Here is a 19,597-nt window from a genome sequence, read left to right as displayed (position 1 = left end):
CAATAATAGGAGTATTTTATGGCAGATGGCCTTTTGCCTTGTTAAACGGTTGCATTCTGATTTTAGCCTTTGTTGAGAATTATAGATGCAGAGTGTAAATAAATATATGTAAAAGTAAAAGAGAAAAAAGTCATGGAGCTATATTTACTAAGTGCTGGATTTCTAAAGCCTCCAATTTTCAGAGGTTTTGCCTTGAATGATATTGAGTGCAAACCCATTGTAAAACCTGAAAATATGCTTATTAAATATAGTTGCGGGAATTGTGTGAAGCAGCATGTTGTTATGGCTATTCCAATCAACTGGATCTCAGTTATAGCAAATTAAATACAGAAATATCACATGGGGTTTATGGTACAAAAATGTAAGGTATTTTACTTATGTTGTGGTAATAATTGGAGTTATTTACTTTGGCGAAAAAAATGCACACAATTAATTTGTAAATATATATTCTGGGCGGAAAAAAAACAAAGATTTGTCTGAGAAGCTTTTTACACTCGATCTATGCAGGGGACATGAGGACCTCAGCTGTGTCTAAAGCAATTACATTTGCATTGCTGGCATATTTGCATACAGCTCCATCAAGTTCCAGATTTCATACATTCTGTTTGTGTTAATCTTAGAAAGGCAAAACCAAACCACCATGTGACAGCTGCAAATTTCGCCTTACATTGTGGTGACCACTTTATTTTTTTTGACCCCATTATAGGGATGGCCATCGACCATCGATGATTCAAAATCATCAATGGTCTATGGGCGATTTTGAATACCTTTACCGTCAATGGTGTATCCAAGTCGCTTCCGGGTTTGAAGGTCTACGAAATCCCCGATGGGACCTGGTATTTCAAACTGAAGGGTGTGTAAATGCGTTTTAGATTTTAGAAAAATGGTGGAATAGCCTTGTACCTGGTAAAGAAGGAAAACAGAAATGTTATCTGCAACTTATAGCATACTTACCTAATTTCCCGGAAGTTGTGGGAGACTCACAATTTTGCGGGTAGTCCCCCTCACCCCCAGAAGAGTGGGTGCTCCTCCCATACGTCACCTGCTTCCTAGTGAAGCGGGCAGAATGGTAAGACAATTGCTGGAATTGCGGGTCCTAGTAGAGTGGGCGGGACTAAATTATGAAAATTTGCTTTCCATCACAGGTGCGGGGGTTAATAATGCCACAGCCCAGCCCAGCCCCCGAAGTACCCAGATGCTTCTCCTCTCAGGGCTTTTCCTAGAGAGGAGTTTTTAAAAGTAGGTAAGTATGACTTAAAGGGTATAGCTGCTTTTCATATTGCTTTTTTTTTTTTTTTTAATGATTGCATGGGTCCTAATTCAAGACTGAAAAAACTGATGTATAGCATTCCAAAAAAAGTCTTTCAAACACATAGATTTCAATTTAGTGTTCCTATAGTCCTTAAGTAAAGTCCAGCAAAGCATGTAAAAAAACAAAAACTATATCATAGTGTATCAACTTATTACATTCAACACCCTGTGCATCAGGTGGAAACTGTGCGCCCTCTACAACATTACGAGATAGTAGGGAAGCAAGAATGGGGTGGTATTCCCCTTTTAATATTGTACTTATGTGCTTCAGTAAGATTGCTTTAATATTGTAATCTTTTCTCATGTTGCTACTTTCAAATATTCATGAATCCAACATGCAAGTAAAAATGCTTCCAATAGTGCATGAATCGCTAAAAGTTTCACGCATTCTTTTCACTTACATGACAATACAGTAAAAAATAACCAAGGAGCCATGGGTGGCTGTGTACCAGATAGCAGATATAATGCTCACATAGAAATGCAGAGGGTCAAGGTTGTAGATCTGCTGGCGACTATAAAACTTCCCTCATAGTAATCCACCGCGATAATACTTCCTGGGTTGGGATTGATTTGCCGGCATTTGGGATGCTGGAAGTCAAAATATCGTCCGCAGCATCCTGGTGATAGAAATCCCAACAGTGGAAGGTAAGTATACTTACCTTACCCATGGCCCCCTGACGAAATTCCGCTGCCAGGATGGTGATCTTGGTGTTGGCATCGAACATCAGTGATTAGAAACCATCCATGGCCAATGACAGATGGTAACTAGTTTTACCATCAATGACGGTTACCCAAATATGTAGTTCCCTGTCATCGATAGTAGACTTGGGCATAATGTTTTTTTTTATGCTTACAGGGTGCTGCTGCATCTGCTAGATGCTGCGTACACAGTGAGCTCAGCATAGGGCACCTGCGGCACTTGTTGAACTATATTTCCCATGAGCCTCTGCCATGTCTGTCATAAGACCGACAGCGGCTTTACCCCCCCCCCCCATTCCACGCCCCCATTCCATGCCCCCATTCCACGCCTAACCTTAAGATTCCCTTGCATACTTGTGATCAGTATGCCGGAGGTCAGGATTCCGGCATCGGCACTTCAAGTCATGTCTGAGTTTCAGTGCTGGTATTCTGGCTGCTTGTTAGGATTGTGGCACTGTGATTATGACTGTCGGCATCCCAGCCACCGGCATGCTGAATGTGTCCCCACAGGAATAAATAAACACACATTGGCTCCAATGGAAAGATAAACAAACACATTGGTTTGCCCCCACAGGAAAAGAGAGAGAGGAGCTCACAATCCCTCCCTCAGTTGTGGATGCATCAGCACAAGGAAGTGTTGCAGACATTTACTAAGCAGTGATAAGAGTGGAGAAGTGAGCCAGTGGAGAAGTTGCCCCATCAACCAATCAGCAGCTCTGTATAATTTTATAGCATGCAAATTATGGATGTTACTTCAGTGCTGATTGGTTGTCATGGCTCACTTCTCCGCTCTTATCACTGCTTAGTAAATATCACCCTCAGTGACTAAGGGGTCTATTCATGAAGCAGTGAAAAGTGTGGAGAAGTGAGCCAGTAGAGAAGTTGCCCATGGCAAACAATCAGCATTGAAGTAACATTTATAATTTTCGTACTATACAATTGTACGGACCAGCTAATTGATTGCCATGGGCAACCTCTCCACAGGCTCACTTCTACACTCTTTTCATTGCTTCATGAATAGACCCCAAAGTCACTGCAGAGTATTGTATGGGCGCCACAATGTGCGGCTGCATGACCTATGATGGCAAGCTCCTGTGTCATTATAGGTCATGGTCCGGGCTAAATCTGAGCTGCCCAAAAATTCTCAGCACTGCCTGGGCCCAAAGTTAAGCACTGGCAGTGCGGCTGATGGCTGGCCTACCAAACTTGATCAGTCCTGTTCCCCGGCAGCGGCCCAAATGCACCCCCATGTGTTGGCTCCCCCGTTAGGCTGTTCTGCTGCAACAGCCACCATCAACATAAAAAAGTTCTAGTTTTTTTTTTCCTATTGCTTGTGTGTGTTTTATTAAAAATGCTTCAGTACTTGTTGATGGCCATGGGAGCCTGTCTCAGGGATCTAAAGTTCCTGCATTGGTGTAGCCTATATTTAGAAGTAGCCAAAGCAGATTACACTACACAGTATTACGCATTAAACATATTATGCCATACAGCAGGGTCCCTCATTCACATTGAGGGACATATTAGTGCCTCTTATAGATGTTACACCACACAGTAGTACTCCTTATACATGTTACGCCACCCTGATACACAATACTCCACACAGTAGTACCCTTTGCAACATGTAGGATGGAATGGATCATGTGTAGATGGGCTCTGCCCACAGGGCAGCTGTGCTGTGTGTGGAGCACCCTAAGTACTACCCTAATTATGGCTGTGGAACAGCTGACATACTAACCCCTATTAGATTCAAGTTACACAATCTACTGAGTAAATACAATTCTCCATGAGGAAAAATGACTGAAAATACATTGCCACAGAAGACCTTCAGGACTGTTTAGAGGCACTTCATGGCATATCAAGGTATTAAATAGCTGTCATTGGGTGCTGACTTATAATACAGATTGGAGGCAAATGTCACCTGCAGCTGCCTGCACTTACCAGTACTGAAGGATGTCCCTAGTAGTGACGTCACAGGATTTTCTTTAGACTTGTAGAAGTCTGCATTTTCACATTGAGCTGTACTTAGTGTTAACTTATTAACACCGTTTACAGTAATCATCTTGCCTGGAGCCAAAAATACTATTTCATGTTTGTGAACCCAAGTCTGTTATTGACCAGAGAGAATGTCAGCTTCTGTACTGCAGCATTCTTATAGCAGAAAGAAACATTGTGAAGGGAAATAGTGCTTTTCATTAATGCGCTAAGTATTACTAACCACATTTTTGAGCTGGGAAAAAAACTTGAAATACCAGCATGAGGCTAAATTTGAGATTGAAATACTAATTAAGTTACCTATTGCACATTTCTCTGTCATGCCCATTTGTTTTGCATGTCCTTTAACTAACTTTGAGCTATTGTAGCTATTGTGATATATAAAGGGGGCAATGTGTTTTTTTGTCTTGACCTTACATTGATAAATGTTTGGAGTACTGTATGACAGGAAACATATGTAAACTATTTTTATTTTCACAACAATTGTTGAGTCATTAAGCCACGGTTAATTACCGTGGCTAATTGGCTAACACCCAGAGTTGTAAAGAGAGACATTTTGGGAAGACATAGAGAGTTAGTTAGTTAGTTGGAGAAAGCATGGGATAGAAAGGAGAACAAAAAGGGTTGGGGGTAAAGTAAATATACAGTATATACAAGAGTTCAGACATCTCACTAATAGACTTTAATTACTTTTATTATTGTTTTGTCTGTAAGTGTTCATAGGAAGCCTGACAATGCAGAGTGAATCATGCTGGTAGCAGTAAGACATAATAACATCATCAATTGACAGCAATAGAAAGGCCTAGTAGCATTTTTACAAATGTCAAGGCTTACTCTTTCGCGCTCTGTAGCGTAAATATAAAAGTCATTTTCCTCATAAATACATGGGCTGTTAGAAGAGCATTGTTTATTTCAGTTTTAGAGAAAGCCATATCTTTCAGATTGTTCATTAACAGTTCAATGAAAATGATGTTTTATTATATGACATTATGTGCATTTTTTGGGATTTGTACGCAAACCCAATGGTTTATATATTATTTATTACCAGTTATTTATATAGTACACACATATTCCACAGCACTTTGACAGAGAATATTTGGCCACTGGACCAATGATGTCCCTGCCCAGTGGAGCTTACAATCTATATTCCCTACCACTTGTACACGCACACACATTCACGCTAGGGTTAATTTTTGTTGGAATCCAATTAACCTACCAGTATATTTGAGGATTGTGGGCGGAAACCGGAGCACCCGGAGGAAATCCACGCAAGTACGGGGAGAATATACAAACTCCACACAGTTAGGACCATGGCCAGTATTTACTAAAAATCCGAGTTTGGGCGATTTGTGTTTTTTTTTCTAAGTCCCAATCCGGGAATTTACTAAGCACCAATCTCGGCAGTGTCTGGTCTATTCGTAATGGTTTGAATGACAGCCTTCCGAAATACGAATGAATAGACCATCGGTCAAACGCGGCTGTTATTTCATAGAATACGGCCATTCACTATTCATTCGTATTTGGGTGTTAGTTTCTGAGTGCTCAAGTGCGGGCCTGTTTTTTTTCGAATCGTTGAAAAAAGCAGCAAAAAAATAGACCTGGGGTTTTTTACTAATATTCGTGTTTTGTCCGTTTTGAAGGGTGTTTGAACTCGAATGGTATCGGGTGCATTTTACTGCAACTTTTTGAATCCTGATACGGTCATTCACTAAGCTGCCGAGTTTTGCACAATCGTTTTTTCCGATGTCGATGTGATTCGTAATATCAGGCAGTGTTTTTCGAGGAGTAATGAGTAAAACACTGCCTGAAAAAACACAAGGAAACCCGGCCGGATCTGTGAGATCCGTGCAGGGCTTCATTGTGTACCTTAAAAAGTTCATTAAAGTCTTTAAAATCTTGAAAAAAATTGCGTGGGGTCCCCCCTCCTAAGCAAAACCAGCCTCGGGCTCTTTGAGCCGATCCTGGTTGAAAAAATATGGGGGGAAAAACGACAGGGGTTCCCCATATTTAATCAACCAGCACCAGGCTCTGCGCCTGGTCCTGGTTCCAAAAATACGGGGGACAAACAGCGTAGGGGTCCCCCGTATTTCTGAAACCAGCACCGGGCTCCACTAGCTGGGGAGATAATGCCACAGCCGGGGGACACTTTGATATCGGTCCCTGCGGCCGTACCATTAAAACCCCAACTAGTCACCCCTGGCCGGGGTACCCTGGAGGAGTGGGGACCCCTTCAATCAAGGGGTCCCCCCCCTCCAGCCACCCAAGGGCCAGGGGTGAAGCCCAAGGCTGTCCCCCCATCCAAGGGCGGCGGATGGGGGGCTGATAGCCTTGTTGAATATTGTTTTTAGTAGCAGTACTACAAGTCCCAGCAAGCCTCCCCCGCAAGCTGGTACTTGGAGAACCACAAGTACCAGCATGCGGTGGAAAACTGGGCCCGCTGGCACCTGTAGTACTACTACTAAAAAAATACCCCAATAAAAACAGTATTTTTGGAACCAGGACCAGGTGCAGAGCTCGGTGCTGGTTGATTAAATATGGGGGAACCCCTGTAATTTCCCCCCCCATATTTTTTCAACCAGGATCGGCTCAAAGAGCCCGAGGCTGGTTTTGCTTAGGAGGGGGGACCCCACGCAATTTTTTTCAAGATTTTAAAGACTTTAATGAACTTTTTAAGGTACACAATGAAGCCCTGCACGGATCTCACAAATCCGGCCGGGTTTCCTTGTGTTTTTTCAGGCAGTGTTTTACTCATCACTCCCGAAAAACACTGCCTGATATTACGAATCACATCGACATCGGAAAAAACGATTGTGCAAAACTCGGCAGCTTAGTGAATGACCGTATCAGGATTCAAAAAGTTGCAGTAAAATGCACCTGATACCATTCGAGTTCAAACACCCTTCAAAACGGACAAAACACGAATATTAGTAATAACCCCCCATGGTGGGACTCGAACCCATGACATCAGTGCTGTGAGGCAGTAATGCTAACCATTACACCATCCATGCAAATCTGATGGTAAGTGGTCTGCACATACACAAGACCTGTTCTGCGCATTTGTGCAGAATGTATCTTTTGATATTGCTCGCACTCCCCCTTTAGTTGCACCATGATTGACATGCTGCAGGGGGTGATGCGGGAGCAGTAACCAGAACCGTTCTTCAGTGCCCCCGTTCTTCCGGGCCCAGGGTCTGTGTTGTCGGATGAAAACTTCCTGGACCTGACTGTCTTATGGGCAGTCTGAGTAATAGGCCCTACACACTGGGCGATATGAGTGAAAGATATGAATGATCTCGTTCATTAATGAATGAGATACTGTTCATATCTTTCAGTGTGGAGGCACCAGCGATGAATGATGCGCGGCCCCGCACTCGTTCATCGCTGGTGCCTCGTCGCTTGTGCATACAGACCAATATGGACAACCTCGTCCATATTTGCCTGCAATGCTATGGAGCCGGGTGACGGGGGGGAGTGAAGAAACTTCACTTCCCCCGTCACGCCCCCCCTTCCCCCCCGGCAGAGGGGCAGTGACGGGGGGAGTGAAGTTTCTTCACTCCCCCCGTCACCCGGCTCCATAGCAGTGCAGGCAAATATGGACGAGATTGTCCATACTGGTCTGCTTGCACCCCGTTGGGCAGCTCGGCGGCGGATCGCGCAGTGTGTAGGGCCCATAAGCTTCGGCTTGCAAAGACTACCGTCATCTGTTTTCATCATGAGTCACGACCGATAGTTGCGATGGTGATCTGATGCTGCCTCCTCAGACGCAGAACTCAGATCTGAATATGCATGCAGGAGGTCTATCTTCTACAGGTGCCTCCTTCTGCATTTGCAGTTTTATGGAATTGCACAGCTGCTTCTTTGCGGCTCTGCAAATCCATACAAATTGGTATCAGGCCCTATGTCAAGTATCAGAATACAAACTGCCCAGAAATCTTTTTCAGTGACACTCCAATTAACAGTGTTTTAATTAATCTATTATAAATACTATGACAAAGAAAGCACAGCTGTACACAAAGGAGAACTTCTACAATGCACAAGTATTCCGCTGTTCTGTGCAAAACTAACTGTGGATCCTGTAATCCTGAATGTTTAATTGACACTTTATACTGAGATTCATAAAATATGGACAAAGAGAAGGAATAACAACAGAAATGGAAGTATGATGAATACAAACACTGGCATACTGTATTTATAATGGGTGCAATGTGTGCAGTGCACACGGGCCCCTGAGCCGGGGGGGCCCACACGGCACCTATTTTTGGAATACTTACCCCTCCGGAGTCCCACGCCGTCATCAGCAGCGATGTTAAAACTCAGTAAAAATTACCTCTGTGCCATTTTCCGGGAGATCTGCGCATGCGCAGTATAGTCTGAGCCCTCTAGTGCACATTTTCTGTGCATGCGCAGTAGCGAAATAACTGGGAAAGTGGCCACAACTCCATTTTCCCGGAGAACTGCGCATGCGCAGTATAGTCTGAACCCTCTAGTGCTTCCTGCCAGTTCACAAAATTCAAGGCTACACATTTAAAATGTTCCATCACCTTCATCAGGAGGGGAACCAGTGCACCTTTATACAATCCACCGCAGAGATTTCAAAGGGGATATGTTCAGCATCTCGACATGCGACCGACGCCAGAATCCCGACACCACTCAGGAGACTGGCGTCGGAACACTGACAGCTGACATCCCAAAGGTAAGTATCAGGGTTCAGCTTAGGGCCTGTGCTGGAAGGGGGGCTGTTAGGGTTAGGCACTAGGGGGGGTGGTGGTTAGCCCTAACCGAAACCCCCAGAGGGTTATCACTAGCTGTCACCCCCGGAGGGTTAGCCCTAGACGCAACCCCTGGAGGGTTAGGGGAGGGGGGGGGGAAGGTTAAAATACTTCCCTCCTCCGATGTTGGGATCTTCAGTGTCAGAATGCCGCTGTTGGTCATTTGGTTGCCGGCATCCTAACCACCAGTATTTCATACCGAAACCATTTCAAAGTACTCAGTTTAATCTAGCTTTTATACTGTTAAACAGATTTTTTATAGTACAGCGTGATTATTTTGACCAAGGATAGATGGCAGCAGCAGTTTGTTTCATTAAAGGACACAGGTCAACTAAAAAAGGATTTTATATGCCCCAATGACATAAATGCATATTTTGTCTTGAAATCTTTTCCTCAAGATATTATCTCTTAACATCTTAACATCTCTCTGGAGTGTTCTCTAATGTAACTTGGGTGCAAGTGTGTGTGTGTCTATTGCACCAACAGGGACTGTAATGATATTGTATTCAAAAACATATACTTTAATATGGAGTTGGCCCCCCTTTTGCAGCTATAACAGCTTCCACTGTTCTTGGAAGGCTTTCCACAAGATTTTGGAGTGTTTCTGTGGGAATTTATGCCCATTCATTCTGTAGAGCATTTATGAGGCCAGACACTGATGTTGGACAAGTAGGCCTGGCTTGCAATCTCCACTCCAGTTAATCCCAAAGGTGCTTGATGGGGTTGAGGTAAGGGCTCTGTGCAAACCAGTCAAGTTCTTCCACACCGAACTCATCAAACCATGTCTTTATAGTCCTTGCTTTGTGCACTGGGGCACAGTCATGTTGGCCCAAACTGTTATCACAAAGTTGGAAGCATAGCATCGTCCACAATGTCCTGGTATTTTGAAGCATTAAGATTGCCCTTCACTGGAGATAAGGGGCGTAGCCCAAACCCTGAAAAATAGCCCCATACCATTAGCTCTCCTCCATCAAACTTCACAATTGGCATAGTACAGTCATGCAGGTTTCCCCTGCTCCACAGTCCAGTGTCAGTGTGCTTTAACCACTACATCCAATGCTTGGCATTGCACTTGGTGATGTGAGACTTGAATGCAGCTGCTCGGCCATTGAAGCTCATTCTATTAAGCTTCTGCTGCTCAGTTTTTGTGCTTATAGTAATGCCAGTGGGGGTTCGAAACTCTTCAGCTATAGTATCAGAAGTTGTTTGTCACAACTGAGGGCCTGAGCTGACGGGAGGCAGCCTCAGTTGTAGGGGCTGAGATGTACCGGAACCTGGGAGGTTGTATCAGACCCCTGGACATGTAAGTAACATAAATAATAACTGCCCGAAGGCGTGACCACGACAACTTGGATAAAAGTCAATGATGTTTATTATGACAACTCCGCAACACAGCAGCAGTAAAAGAAAACGTAAAAGTCAGCAAAGAATAAATACAGTTCCTGGGTACTACAGGATGGCAGGAGCCACAGGGCACTGGTAGTGTGAGATAGTTCTTATGATCTTCTAGATGGAAAGTCCTTACCAGGCCCGACTGTAGCAATGGAGATAACCCAGGATTGTGCCAGCTGGTGTTCCAGGAAAAGCTGGGTTGCTGAAGATAAAACAGCTGCTGTGGATACTGGCTGGAACCAGACTGTTGTTAGCACGGAGTGGATACTGGCTGGAACCAGTTAAATAATAAATGAACTTGGGAGCAATGAAATATGAACTGAAATGTAGAACTTGAGAGCGGAGAAATAATAATACCGGTGGAGAGTGGTAAAGTGTAGAAAGGACACCGACCCTTTAAGGGAAGCTGTACTCTGCTGGAAGCTGAGCTGGAAGCAGGTAATGTTGTAGCTGGAAACAGATGAATCCACAATGGATTGGAGAGTCAGGCTACACCGCAGGTGGAATGCTGGTGCGGGTCTCTATGGTGGAAGTCTTGAGACAGGAGCTGGAACCTGGAAGACAATCACAGGAGAGAGACAAACAGGAACTAGGTTTGACAACCAAAGCACTGACGCCTTCCTTGCTCAGGCACAGTGTATTTATACCTGCAGCAAGGAAGGGATTGGCTAGGCAATTATGCAGATTATCAATACTGAGAACAGATTGGTGGAAATGATCAGCTGACAGAATCCAAGATGGCTGCGCCCATGCAGACACTTGGAGGGAAGTTTGGTTTGTAATCCATGTGGTAATGAAAACAGTAATGGCGGCGCCGGCCACCGGAGACAGGAGGCGCCAGGCTGACAGATGCACATCCAACCACGCGGACACAGCGGAGGCCGCGGCTGACGTAATCGCCACTCAGACACTCTGCATGCAGAAGTTCAGGGACGGCGGCGGAGGCCGCGGGAGACGCCATGCCAGGTGTAATATGGCGTTTACTGTGACAGCGTCCCAGAGTGACAGGAGAGGATACAGGAATGTACACATCAGGATAACAGATGGGATCCGGTCCTGGAGCGCTGAGCCAGCCTTAGGAGGCATCTGATGGGTAAGAAATGGCGTCCAGATACCCGGATCGTGACAGCACCCCCCCCTTTAGGAGTGGCCCCAGGACACTTCTTTGGCTTTTGAGGAAACTTGGAATGGAATCTCCGGACCAAGGCAGGAGCATGGACATCAGAAGCATTGGTCCATGAACGTTCCTCAGGACCATAACCCTTCCAGTCAATAAGATATTGTAGTTGACCGTAACGGTGACGTGAGTCCAGGATCTTGGCCACTTCATACTCAACGCCTCGTTGAGTTTGGACTTTCGGAGTTGGAGGAAGTGAGGAATGAAACCGATTCAAGATCAGCGGTTTCAACAGGGAAACATGGAATGTCCTGGGTATTTTTAAGAAGGGAGGCAACTGGAGTCTGTAAGCAACAGGATTGATGACTTGTTCAATCTTGAAAGGACCGATATAGCGAGGTGCAAACTTCATACTGGGAACTCTTAACCTCAAATTCTTCGTGGATAACCATACCCGATCACCCACCTTGAGAGCAGGAACTGCTCGACGCTTCTTATCCGCAAACTTCTTGTACCTGAACGATGCCTTGAGCAGAGCTGATCGTACGCTCTTCCAGATATTGGCAAACTGATGCAAGGTGATATCCACTGCGGGAACAGAAGTTGCTGGAAGCGGTTGGAACTCAGGGACTTTAGGGTGGAATCCAAAGTTAGTGAAGAATGGTGTTGAAGCAGATGAAGAATGATACTGGTTGTTATGACAGAACTCGGCCCAGGGAAGTAATTGAACCCAGTCATCTTGAGAGGAGGACACATAGATGCGGAGGAAGGCCTCCAAGTCCTGATTCACCCTCTCGGTTTGACCATTGGTCTGAGGATGGTAAGCCGTGGAAAACTTTAGCTTGACTTGGAGGACTTGACATAAACTTCGCCAGAATTTGGCTGTGAATTGAACTCCTCGATCTGAGATAATTTCTTCAGGAAGACCGTGGAGTCGGAAGATCTCTTGTATGAATACTTGAGCCAACTTGGAAGCTGACGGAAGACCGGTGAGAGGAATGAAGTGTGCCATCTTGGTGAACCGGTCAACTACCACCCAGATGGTATTGAACTTGTTGCACATGGGTAAGTCTGTAATGAAATCCATCGACAAGTGGGTCCATGGTCGACGGGGAACGGATAGTGGAACCAGTTGCCCCGCAGGCGACTGGCGGGATACTTTATGTTGGGCACACTTTGGGCAAGATGCAATAAACTCCAAGACGTCCTTTTTCAGAGTTGGCCACCAATAGGACCTAGAGATAAACTCCAGGGTTTTTTGGATACCTGTATGTCCGGCAAAACGGGAAGCATGGGCCCAATGCATGAGCTTCTTCCTTAGCATCGGCTTCACAAAACTTTTCCCAGATGGGGGCGTAGAGTCCATCCCTACCGTGGAGAATGCCAACGGACTTATAATAGGATGCTTGTCTGAAGACTCTGACTCATTTTCTTGCTCCCATGAGCGGGAAAGGGCATCGGCCTTGCGATTCTGAGAGCCCGGACAGAACTGGAGTTTAAAGTCGAACCTGGAAAAGAAAAGTGCCCATCTGGCCTGACGAGGGTTGAGACATTGTGCGCCTTTCAAATATAGAAGGTTCTTGTGGTCTGTAAGGATGGTGATTGAATGAGAAGCTCCCTCCAACAGATATCTCCACTCCTCTAGAGCGAGCTTGATGGCTAGCAACTCCTGGTCGCCAATGGCATAGTTGCGCTCCGCTGGGGAGAACTTCCGTGAGAAGAAACTGCAAGGATGTAAATGGCCATCTTTAGCCCTCTGAGATAACACCGCTCCTACTCCAACGGAGGAGGCATCCACCTCTAGGATGAAAGGAGAGTCGATGTCAGGCTGTTTCAGGACAGGCGCAGAGATGAACCTCTGTTTTAAAAGATGAAAAGCTTGCATGGCTTCTTCAGACCACTTGGACGGGTTAGCACCCTTCTTGGTGAAAGCAGTAATAGGCGCCACAATGGTGGAAAAGTCTCGTATAAACTTTCGGTAATAATTGGCGAACCCTAAGAACCTCTGGACCCCTTTGAGGGTTAAGGGTACCGGCCAATTCTGAATTGCTTGTAGTTTCTCAGGATCCATCTCTAGTCCGGAACCGGACACAATGTACCCTAGAAACGGAATGGACTTGACTTCAAAGACGCATTTCTCTAATTTGCAATAGAGATGATTGACACGGAGACGGGACAGAACCTCCTTTACCCAAAAACGATGTTCCTCTAAATTGTTGGCAAAAATGAGGATATCATCTAGATAGACCACGACATGACGGTATAGAATGTCTCTGAAGATCTCATTGACGAAATGCTGGAAGACAGCTGGAGCATTGCTCAATCCGAAGGGCATGACGAGGTACTCATAATGTCCGTCACGGGTGTTAAATGCGGTCTTCCACTCGTCACCCTCACGGATCCGGATGAGATTGTATGCACCTCGCAAGTCCAGCTTTGTAAAGATGGTAGCTCCGCTAACTCTGTCAAAGAGCTCAGTAATCAGGGGTAAAGGATAACGGTTCTTGATGGTAATGTCGTTCAAACCTCTGTAGTCGATGCACGGCCGCAGACCACCATCTTTCTTTTTTACAAAAAAGAAGCCTGCGCCGGCTGGAGAAGAAGAAGGTCGAATGAACCCCTTTGCTAGGTTCTCTTTAATATATTCCTCCATAGAATGCGTCTCAGGCAGAGACAACGGATAAGTTCGGCCTCGAAGTGGAACCTTCCCTGGAACGAGATCAATCGGACAGTCCCATTCTCTATGAGGAGGAAGGATATCAGCAGAAGCTTTACTGAACACATCCGTGAAATCTTGATATGGAGGAGGTGGAACATCAGACGACCTGGGGGAGGAAGAACAGACAGGCAATACTTTAAACAAACATGTCTCAGCACAGGAGGAACCCCATGCCAGGATTTGCGTAGTCGTCCAATCAATTGTAGGATTGTGAAGACGGAGCCATGGAAGGCCCAGGACCACAGGATGTGTGGCTCTTGGAATCACTAAAAAAGAAATAAGTTCGGAATGAAGAACTCCCACTCTCAGACGAACTGGTAGAGTCCTTAAAGAAATAACTGCATCAAAAATTTTGCTGCCATCCACGGCAGTTAAAGAAATGGACGAAGGAAGTCTCTCGGTGGGTAGGGACCACCGTTTAACATAGGCTTCGGTAATAAAGTTCCCAGCTGCTCCGGAATCAAGGAGGGCAATGACGTTCCGATAACGTTGAGCAACTTGAAGCGAGACTGGGAGATTACAATCTTGAGAAGATGGAGAGGAGATCATTACTCCTAGCCGGCCCTCTCCTTGGCGAGCTAGGATTTGGAGTTTCCCGGACGTTTGGGACAGGCATTAATGGTGTGAGACGGAGCTGCACAATAGAGACAGAGAAACTCGGAGAGACGTCTTCGGCGCTCAGCAGGAGTTAAACGGGAACGGCCAAGTTGCATGGGCTCATCTTTAGATGGTGACAGTTGACGAGGAGGAGGAGCGGAAGATTTTGGAGCAGATGATCTTCCACGCTCAGTTGCTCTCTCTCTGAAACGTAAATCAACTTTCGTGCAGAGTGAGATTAGCTCATCTAACTTAGAAGGTAAGTCTCTGGTAGCTAACTCATCTTTAATACGCTCAGATAAGCCATGCCAGAATGCAGCATACAGGGCCTCGTCGTTCCATGCCAGTTCGGATGCCAGGATCTGGAACTGTATCAGATATTGTCCTACAGTACGTGACCCCTGGCGTAAACGGAGAATCTCGGATGAAGCTGAGGTTACCCGGCCTGGCTCGTCGAAGATGCGCCTGAATGTTGACACGAAGGCAGTGTAAGAAGATAGCAGGGTGTCGGACCTCTCCCATAACGGTGATGCCCAATCAAGGGCTGAGCCACTGAGAAGAGAAATAATGTAGGCAATTTTTGTACGGTCACTGGGAAAATTGCCAGGTTGTAGCTCAAACTGAATCTCACACTGGTTGAGAAATCCCCTGCAGAATCTTGGAGATCCGTCAAATTTTGCTGGCGTTGGAAGATGAAGACGTGGAGCAGAAATGGGTAAGGTGGGTGGGGTTATAGCTGGAGTCACTGTGGTTGACGCACCAGACGCGCCTGATCCACGGAGAGTTGTCTGAATCCCATCCAGCCGAGTAGAGAGATCCTGGAGACAGCGGATGATGTGGCCCTGTGCAGCCTCCTGATGTTCTAGTCGGGCTGCCAGTTCTTGCATCGGCCTGGCCGCTTGATCCTGGTCTCCGGCTGGATTCATTAGGTCAGTGCCTACTGTCACAACTGAGGGCCTGAGCTGACGGGAGGCAGCCTCAGTTGTAGGGGCTGAGATGTACCGGAACCTGGGAGGTTGTATCAGACCCCTGGACATGTAAGTAACATAAATAATAACTGCCCGAAGGCGTGACCACGACAACTTGGATAAAAGTCAATGATGTTTATTATGACAACTCCGCAACACAGCAGCAGTAAAAGAAAACGTAAAAGTCAGCAAAGAATAAATACAGTTCCTGGGTACTACAGGATGGCAGGAGCCACAGGGCACTGGTAGTGTGAGATAGTTCTTATGATCTTCTAGATGGAAAGTCCTTACCAGGCCCGACTGTAGCAATGGAGATAACCCAGGATTGTGCCAGCTGGTGTTCCAGGAAAAGCTGGGTTGCTGAAGATAAAACAGCTGCTGTGGATACTGGCTGGAACCAGACTGTTGTTAGCACGGAGTGGATACTGGCTGGAACCAGTTAAATAATAAATGAACTTGGGAGCGATGAAATATGAACTGAAATGTAGAACTTGAGAGCGGAGAAATAATAATACCGGTGGAGAGTGGTAAAGTGTAGAAAGGACACCGGCCCTTTAAGGGAAGCTGTACTCTGCTGGAAGCTGAGCTGGAAGCAGGTAATGTTGTAGCTGGAAACAGATGAATCCACAATGGATTGGAGAGTCAGGCTACACCGCAGGTGGAATGCTGGTGCGGGTCTCTATGGTGGAAGTCTTGAGACAGGAGCTGGAACCTGGAAGACAATCACAGGAGAGAGACAAACAGGAACTAGGTTTGACAACCAAAGCACTGACGCCTTCCTTGCTCAGGCACAGTGTATTTATACCTGCAGCAAGGAAGGGATTGGCTAGGCAATTATGCAGATTATCAATACTGAGAACAGATTGGTGGAAATGATCAGCTGACAGAATCCAAGATGGCTGCGCCCATGCAGACACTTGGAGGGAAGTTTGGTTTGTAATCCATGTGGTAATGAAAACAGTAATGGCGGCGCCGGCCACCGGAGACAGGAGGCGCCAGGCTGACAGATGCACATCCAACCACGCGGACACAGCGGAGGCCGCGGCTGACGTAATCGCCACTCAGACACTCTGCATGCAGAAGTTCAGGGACGGCGGCGGAGGCCGCGGGAGACGCCATGCCAGGTGTAATATGGCGTTTACTGTGACAGCGTCCCAGAGTGACAGGAGAGGATACAGGAATGTACACATCAGGATAACAGATGGGATCCGGTCCTGGAGCGCTGAGCCAGCCTTAGGAGGCATCTGATGGGTAAGAAATGGCGCCCAGATACCCGGATCGTGACATTGTTGACCCCGCTCTGTGATTTTACATGGTCTTCTGCTTTGTAGATGAGTTGCTCTTGTTCCTAAACGCTTCCACTTTCTAATAATATAACTTAGAGTTGACAGTAGAATATCCAGCAGGGATAAAATTTCATGATCCGTCTTATTGCAAAGATTTAGCTTTTATTTTCCTATACCCATACCTCCCAACATCTTCAATGATAGAAGCGGGACTGCCTTGCGCGCGCATAGAACATGCACTCGATAAGGGGGGTGTGTCCTAATTGAAATGGGGCATGGCCTCACGGATATAATTTCACTTATATAAGTATTTGTGTCTCAGGCTGCTCTTAAACGACATCTAAGCAGAGATGCAAGGTTTTTTTTTCTATTAAGTTATAAGCAACATTGATAATATTCACAGTTTTTCTGACATCCTTTTGTTTTATTTTACAGAACGAGGCAGCAGAGGACATCTTGACCTCTTAGAATTGATTGGAGTACCTCTTCCTCCTTCAGTGTCTTTTATTACTGGATATGAAGGGTTTCCAGCTTACAGTTTTGGGCCAGATTCCAATATCGGCCGCCTCACACGAACATTTATTCCACAACCATTTTTTCGAGACTTTGCTGTTATAGCTACTTTAAAGCCTAACAGCAATCATGGAGGAGTTTTATTTGCTATAACTGATGCCTTTCAGAAGATTATCTATATGGGACTCAGGCTGTCATCAGTTGAAGATAATACACAGAGAATAATTATATACTACACAGAACCAGGTTCACATATTTCCAAAGAAGCAGCGTCATTTAAAGTGCCAGTAATGACAGACAAGTGGAATCGTTTTACTGTGACCATTGTCGGATATGAAATAGTTCTGTACATGGATTGTGAAGAATACCATAGGGTTCCTTTCCAAAGGTCAGCAGATCCACTGACTTTTGAAGCCAGCTCTGGGATATTTGTTGGAAATGCTGGGGCAACAGGACTGGAAAAGTTCACTGTAAGTACTATATCTAGCATGCATAAAAGTAATTTTAAAGTGTCGCCCATGCTATCTACTCCATGAAGCTCAGATTTTGAAATAGTTAAATAAAAGTCAGCTACATATGGAGGATCAAAAACACAAATAATTATATTATTTAAACATTTGTTGTATATGAATTTGGTTCGCTTTATAGAATGTTGCATCAATTAAACAGTTCTATGTTTACCTAGAATTTTATACATAGCAAGTTGGCCTGAAGATGGAGCTCCTGTTATGGCAGTGCTTGGCTCTAGCCTTAGCTCCTGCAGAACTTTTCCTTTGTCATTTTTTGTGTGAAGTTGTAGAGTATTGGGATCCAGTCTATACATTGGTGCTGACACTACAGCATTGCCCACAAAGTGGTATTTGGATTGTTGGTAGCTACAAAAAGCAAGGAATGAGACCTACATTAGGTTGAATGAGTGAGTGTGGAAATAATTGTTGTTTTCTTGCCCAGTTCTCTAGTTGACTGGGGTCAATAACCTGACCTTTTAGCCATGTATTTTATTTTCAACAAACATGAGAAGCAACTCTACGCCTTATGTGTTGAACAACAAAAAAGTTTTGTTTAAACACTAGTCAACGTCAGTGACCCATTCACAAACAGCCAATCAGAAGCAGTTCACTAATGCTGAGAACCGTCATTTTGATTCACTATTTGCATCATTCACTATTTGACCACCAGCAATGATATGGCTTTCTCCGATGCATATGTGCCTTTGTCAGGGTCTGCATCTGTTCCCACTTGTGTGAAAACGCTTACTGCTGATGTTAGAATGCCCTGTACCATTTATCTAGGTGCAAGTTGGCTTAAGTGTCAGAATCATGCATTTCTGACAGTCGGCATAGCTTGTGATCACGTTTCCGGGTATCTGCAGAGCAAGATATGCTATGGCAGTTGATGTAGTACTCAGTCCCAGACAATGTAGCAACAGTTACATGTGAAGTTGTGAACAAAGTTTCATTAGAGGGAAAGAGGAGGGACCTGTCACAAATAAAAGTACTGAAAAAGGGAGGAGCCATGTTAAGAGAAGGGGCAAAAAACATCAGCAGAAAATTAGTAAGGTAAGTGGAGAGGGAGGACATTTGGATAAACATCAATCATGAACAATATACTATTTGGGGAGTTCATGCAAGGTGAAATTGCTCCAAAGACGAGTGTTACAAAAAAACATTGTATATCTGCCCATATGCTCAGTTGTACACATATCACAGAAGTTTCTGAATCTGCATGGCCGGCATATGTGCGTACTTTGCTACAAGTCAGCCGTACCCAAAGTAGGATCGCAGCAAAGAAGGCAAACAAGGTATTAGCATGCATAAAGTGGGGAATTGATGCAAGTGATGAGAGTGTTATACTTCCATTATATAAATCACTAGTGGGGCCACATCTTGAATACTGTACACATTTTTGGGCACCACACTACAAAAAGGATCTCCTGGAACTAGAAAAGGTTCAGAGGCGTGCGACCAAACTGATTAAGGGGATGGAGATGCTGGAATACGTGGAAAGGCTTGCTAGGATAGGCATGTTTACAGTGGAAAAGTGGAGATTAGGAGGGGACATGATCAACATCTACAAATATATAAGGGGACAATACACAGAACTTGTGGAGGATCTGTTTTTGATAAGATCGACAGAGGACATGTGGACATCCGCCAGGTTAGCGGAGGGGAGATTTCACACACAGAGGCAAAAAGGTTTCTTCACAGTAAGGACAATACGTGTTTGGAATACCC

The 19,597-nt window shown here is 45.2% G+C and overlaps 1 protein-coding gene across 4 annotated transcripts in view; it reads left to right on the top strand.

The window, feature by feature from the left end:
* COL15A1 (collagen type XV alpha 1 chain) overlaps positions 1-19,597 on the top strand; it is a 596,673-nt gene that overhangs the window by 178,845 nt on the left and 398,231 nt on the right. For 3 of the 4 annotated variants that reach the window (XM_063922777.1, XM_063922776.1, XM_063922775.1), the window contains one exon: positions 17,286-17,833. The exons of the other annotated variant lie outside the window; for it this stretch is intronic. In XM_063922777.1, the coding sequence (XP_063778847.1) occupies positions 17,286-17,833 (548 nt within the window). The remainder of the gene's footprint in view (positions 1-17,285; positions 17,834-19,597) is intronic. 4 annotated transcript variants of the gene reach the window in all.

Source organism: Pseudophryne corroboree, chromosome 5 (genome assembly GCF_028390025.1).
Source record: "Pseudophryne corroboree isolate aPseCor3 chromosome 5, aPseCor3.hap2, whole genome shotgun sequence".
Taxonomy (NCBI): Eukaryota; Metazoa; Chordata; class Amphibia; order Anura; family Myobatrachidae; genus Pseudophryne; species Pseudophryne corroboree.
This window is presented reverse-complemented; position numbering and strand designations above follow the sequence as displayed.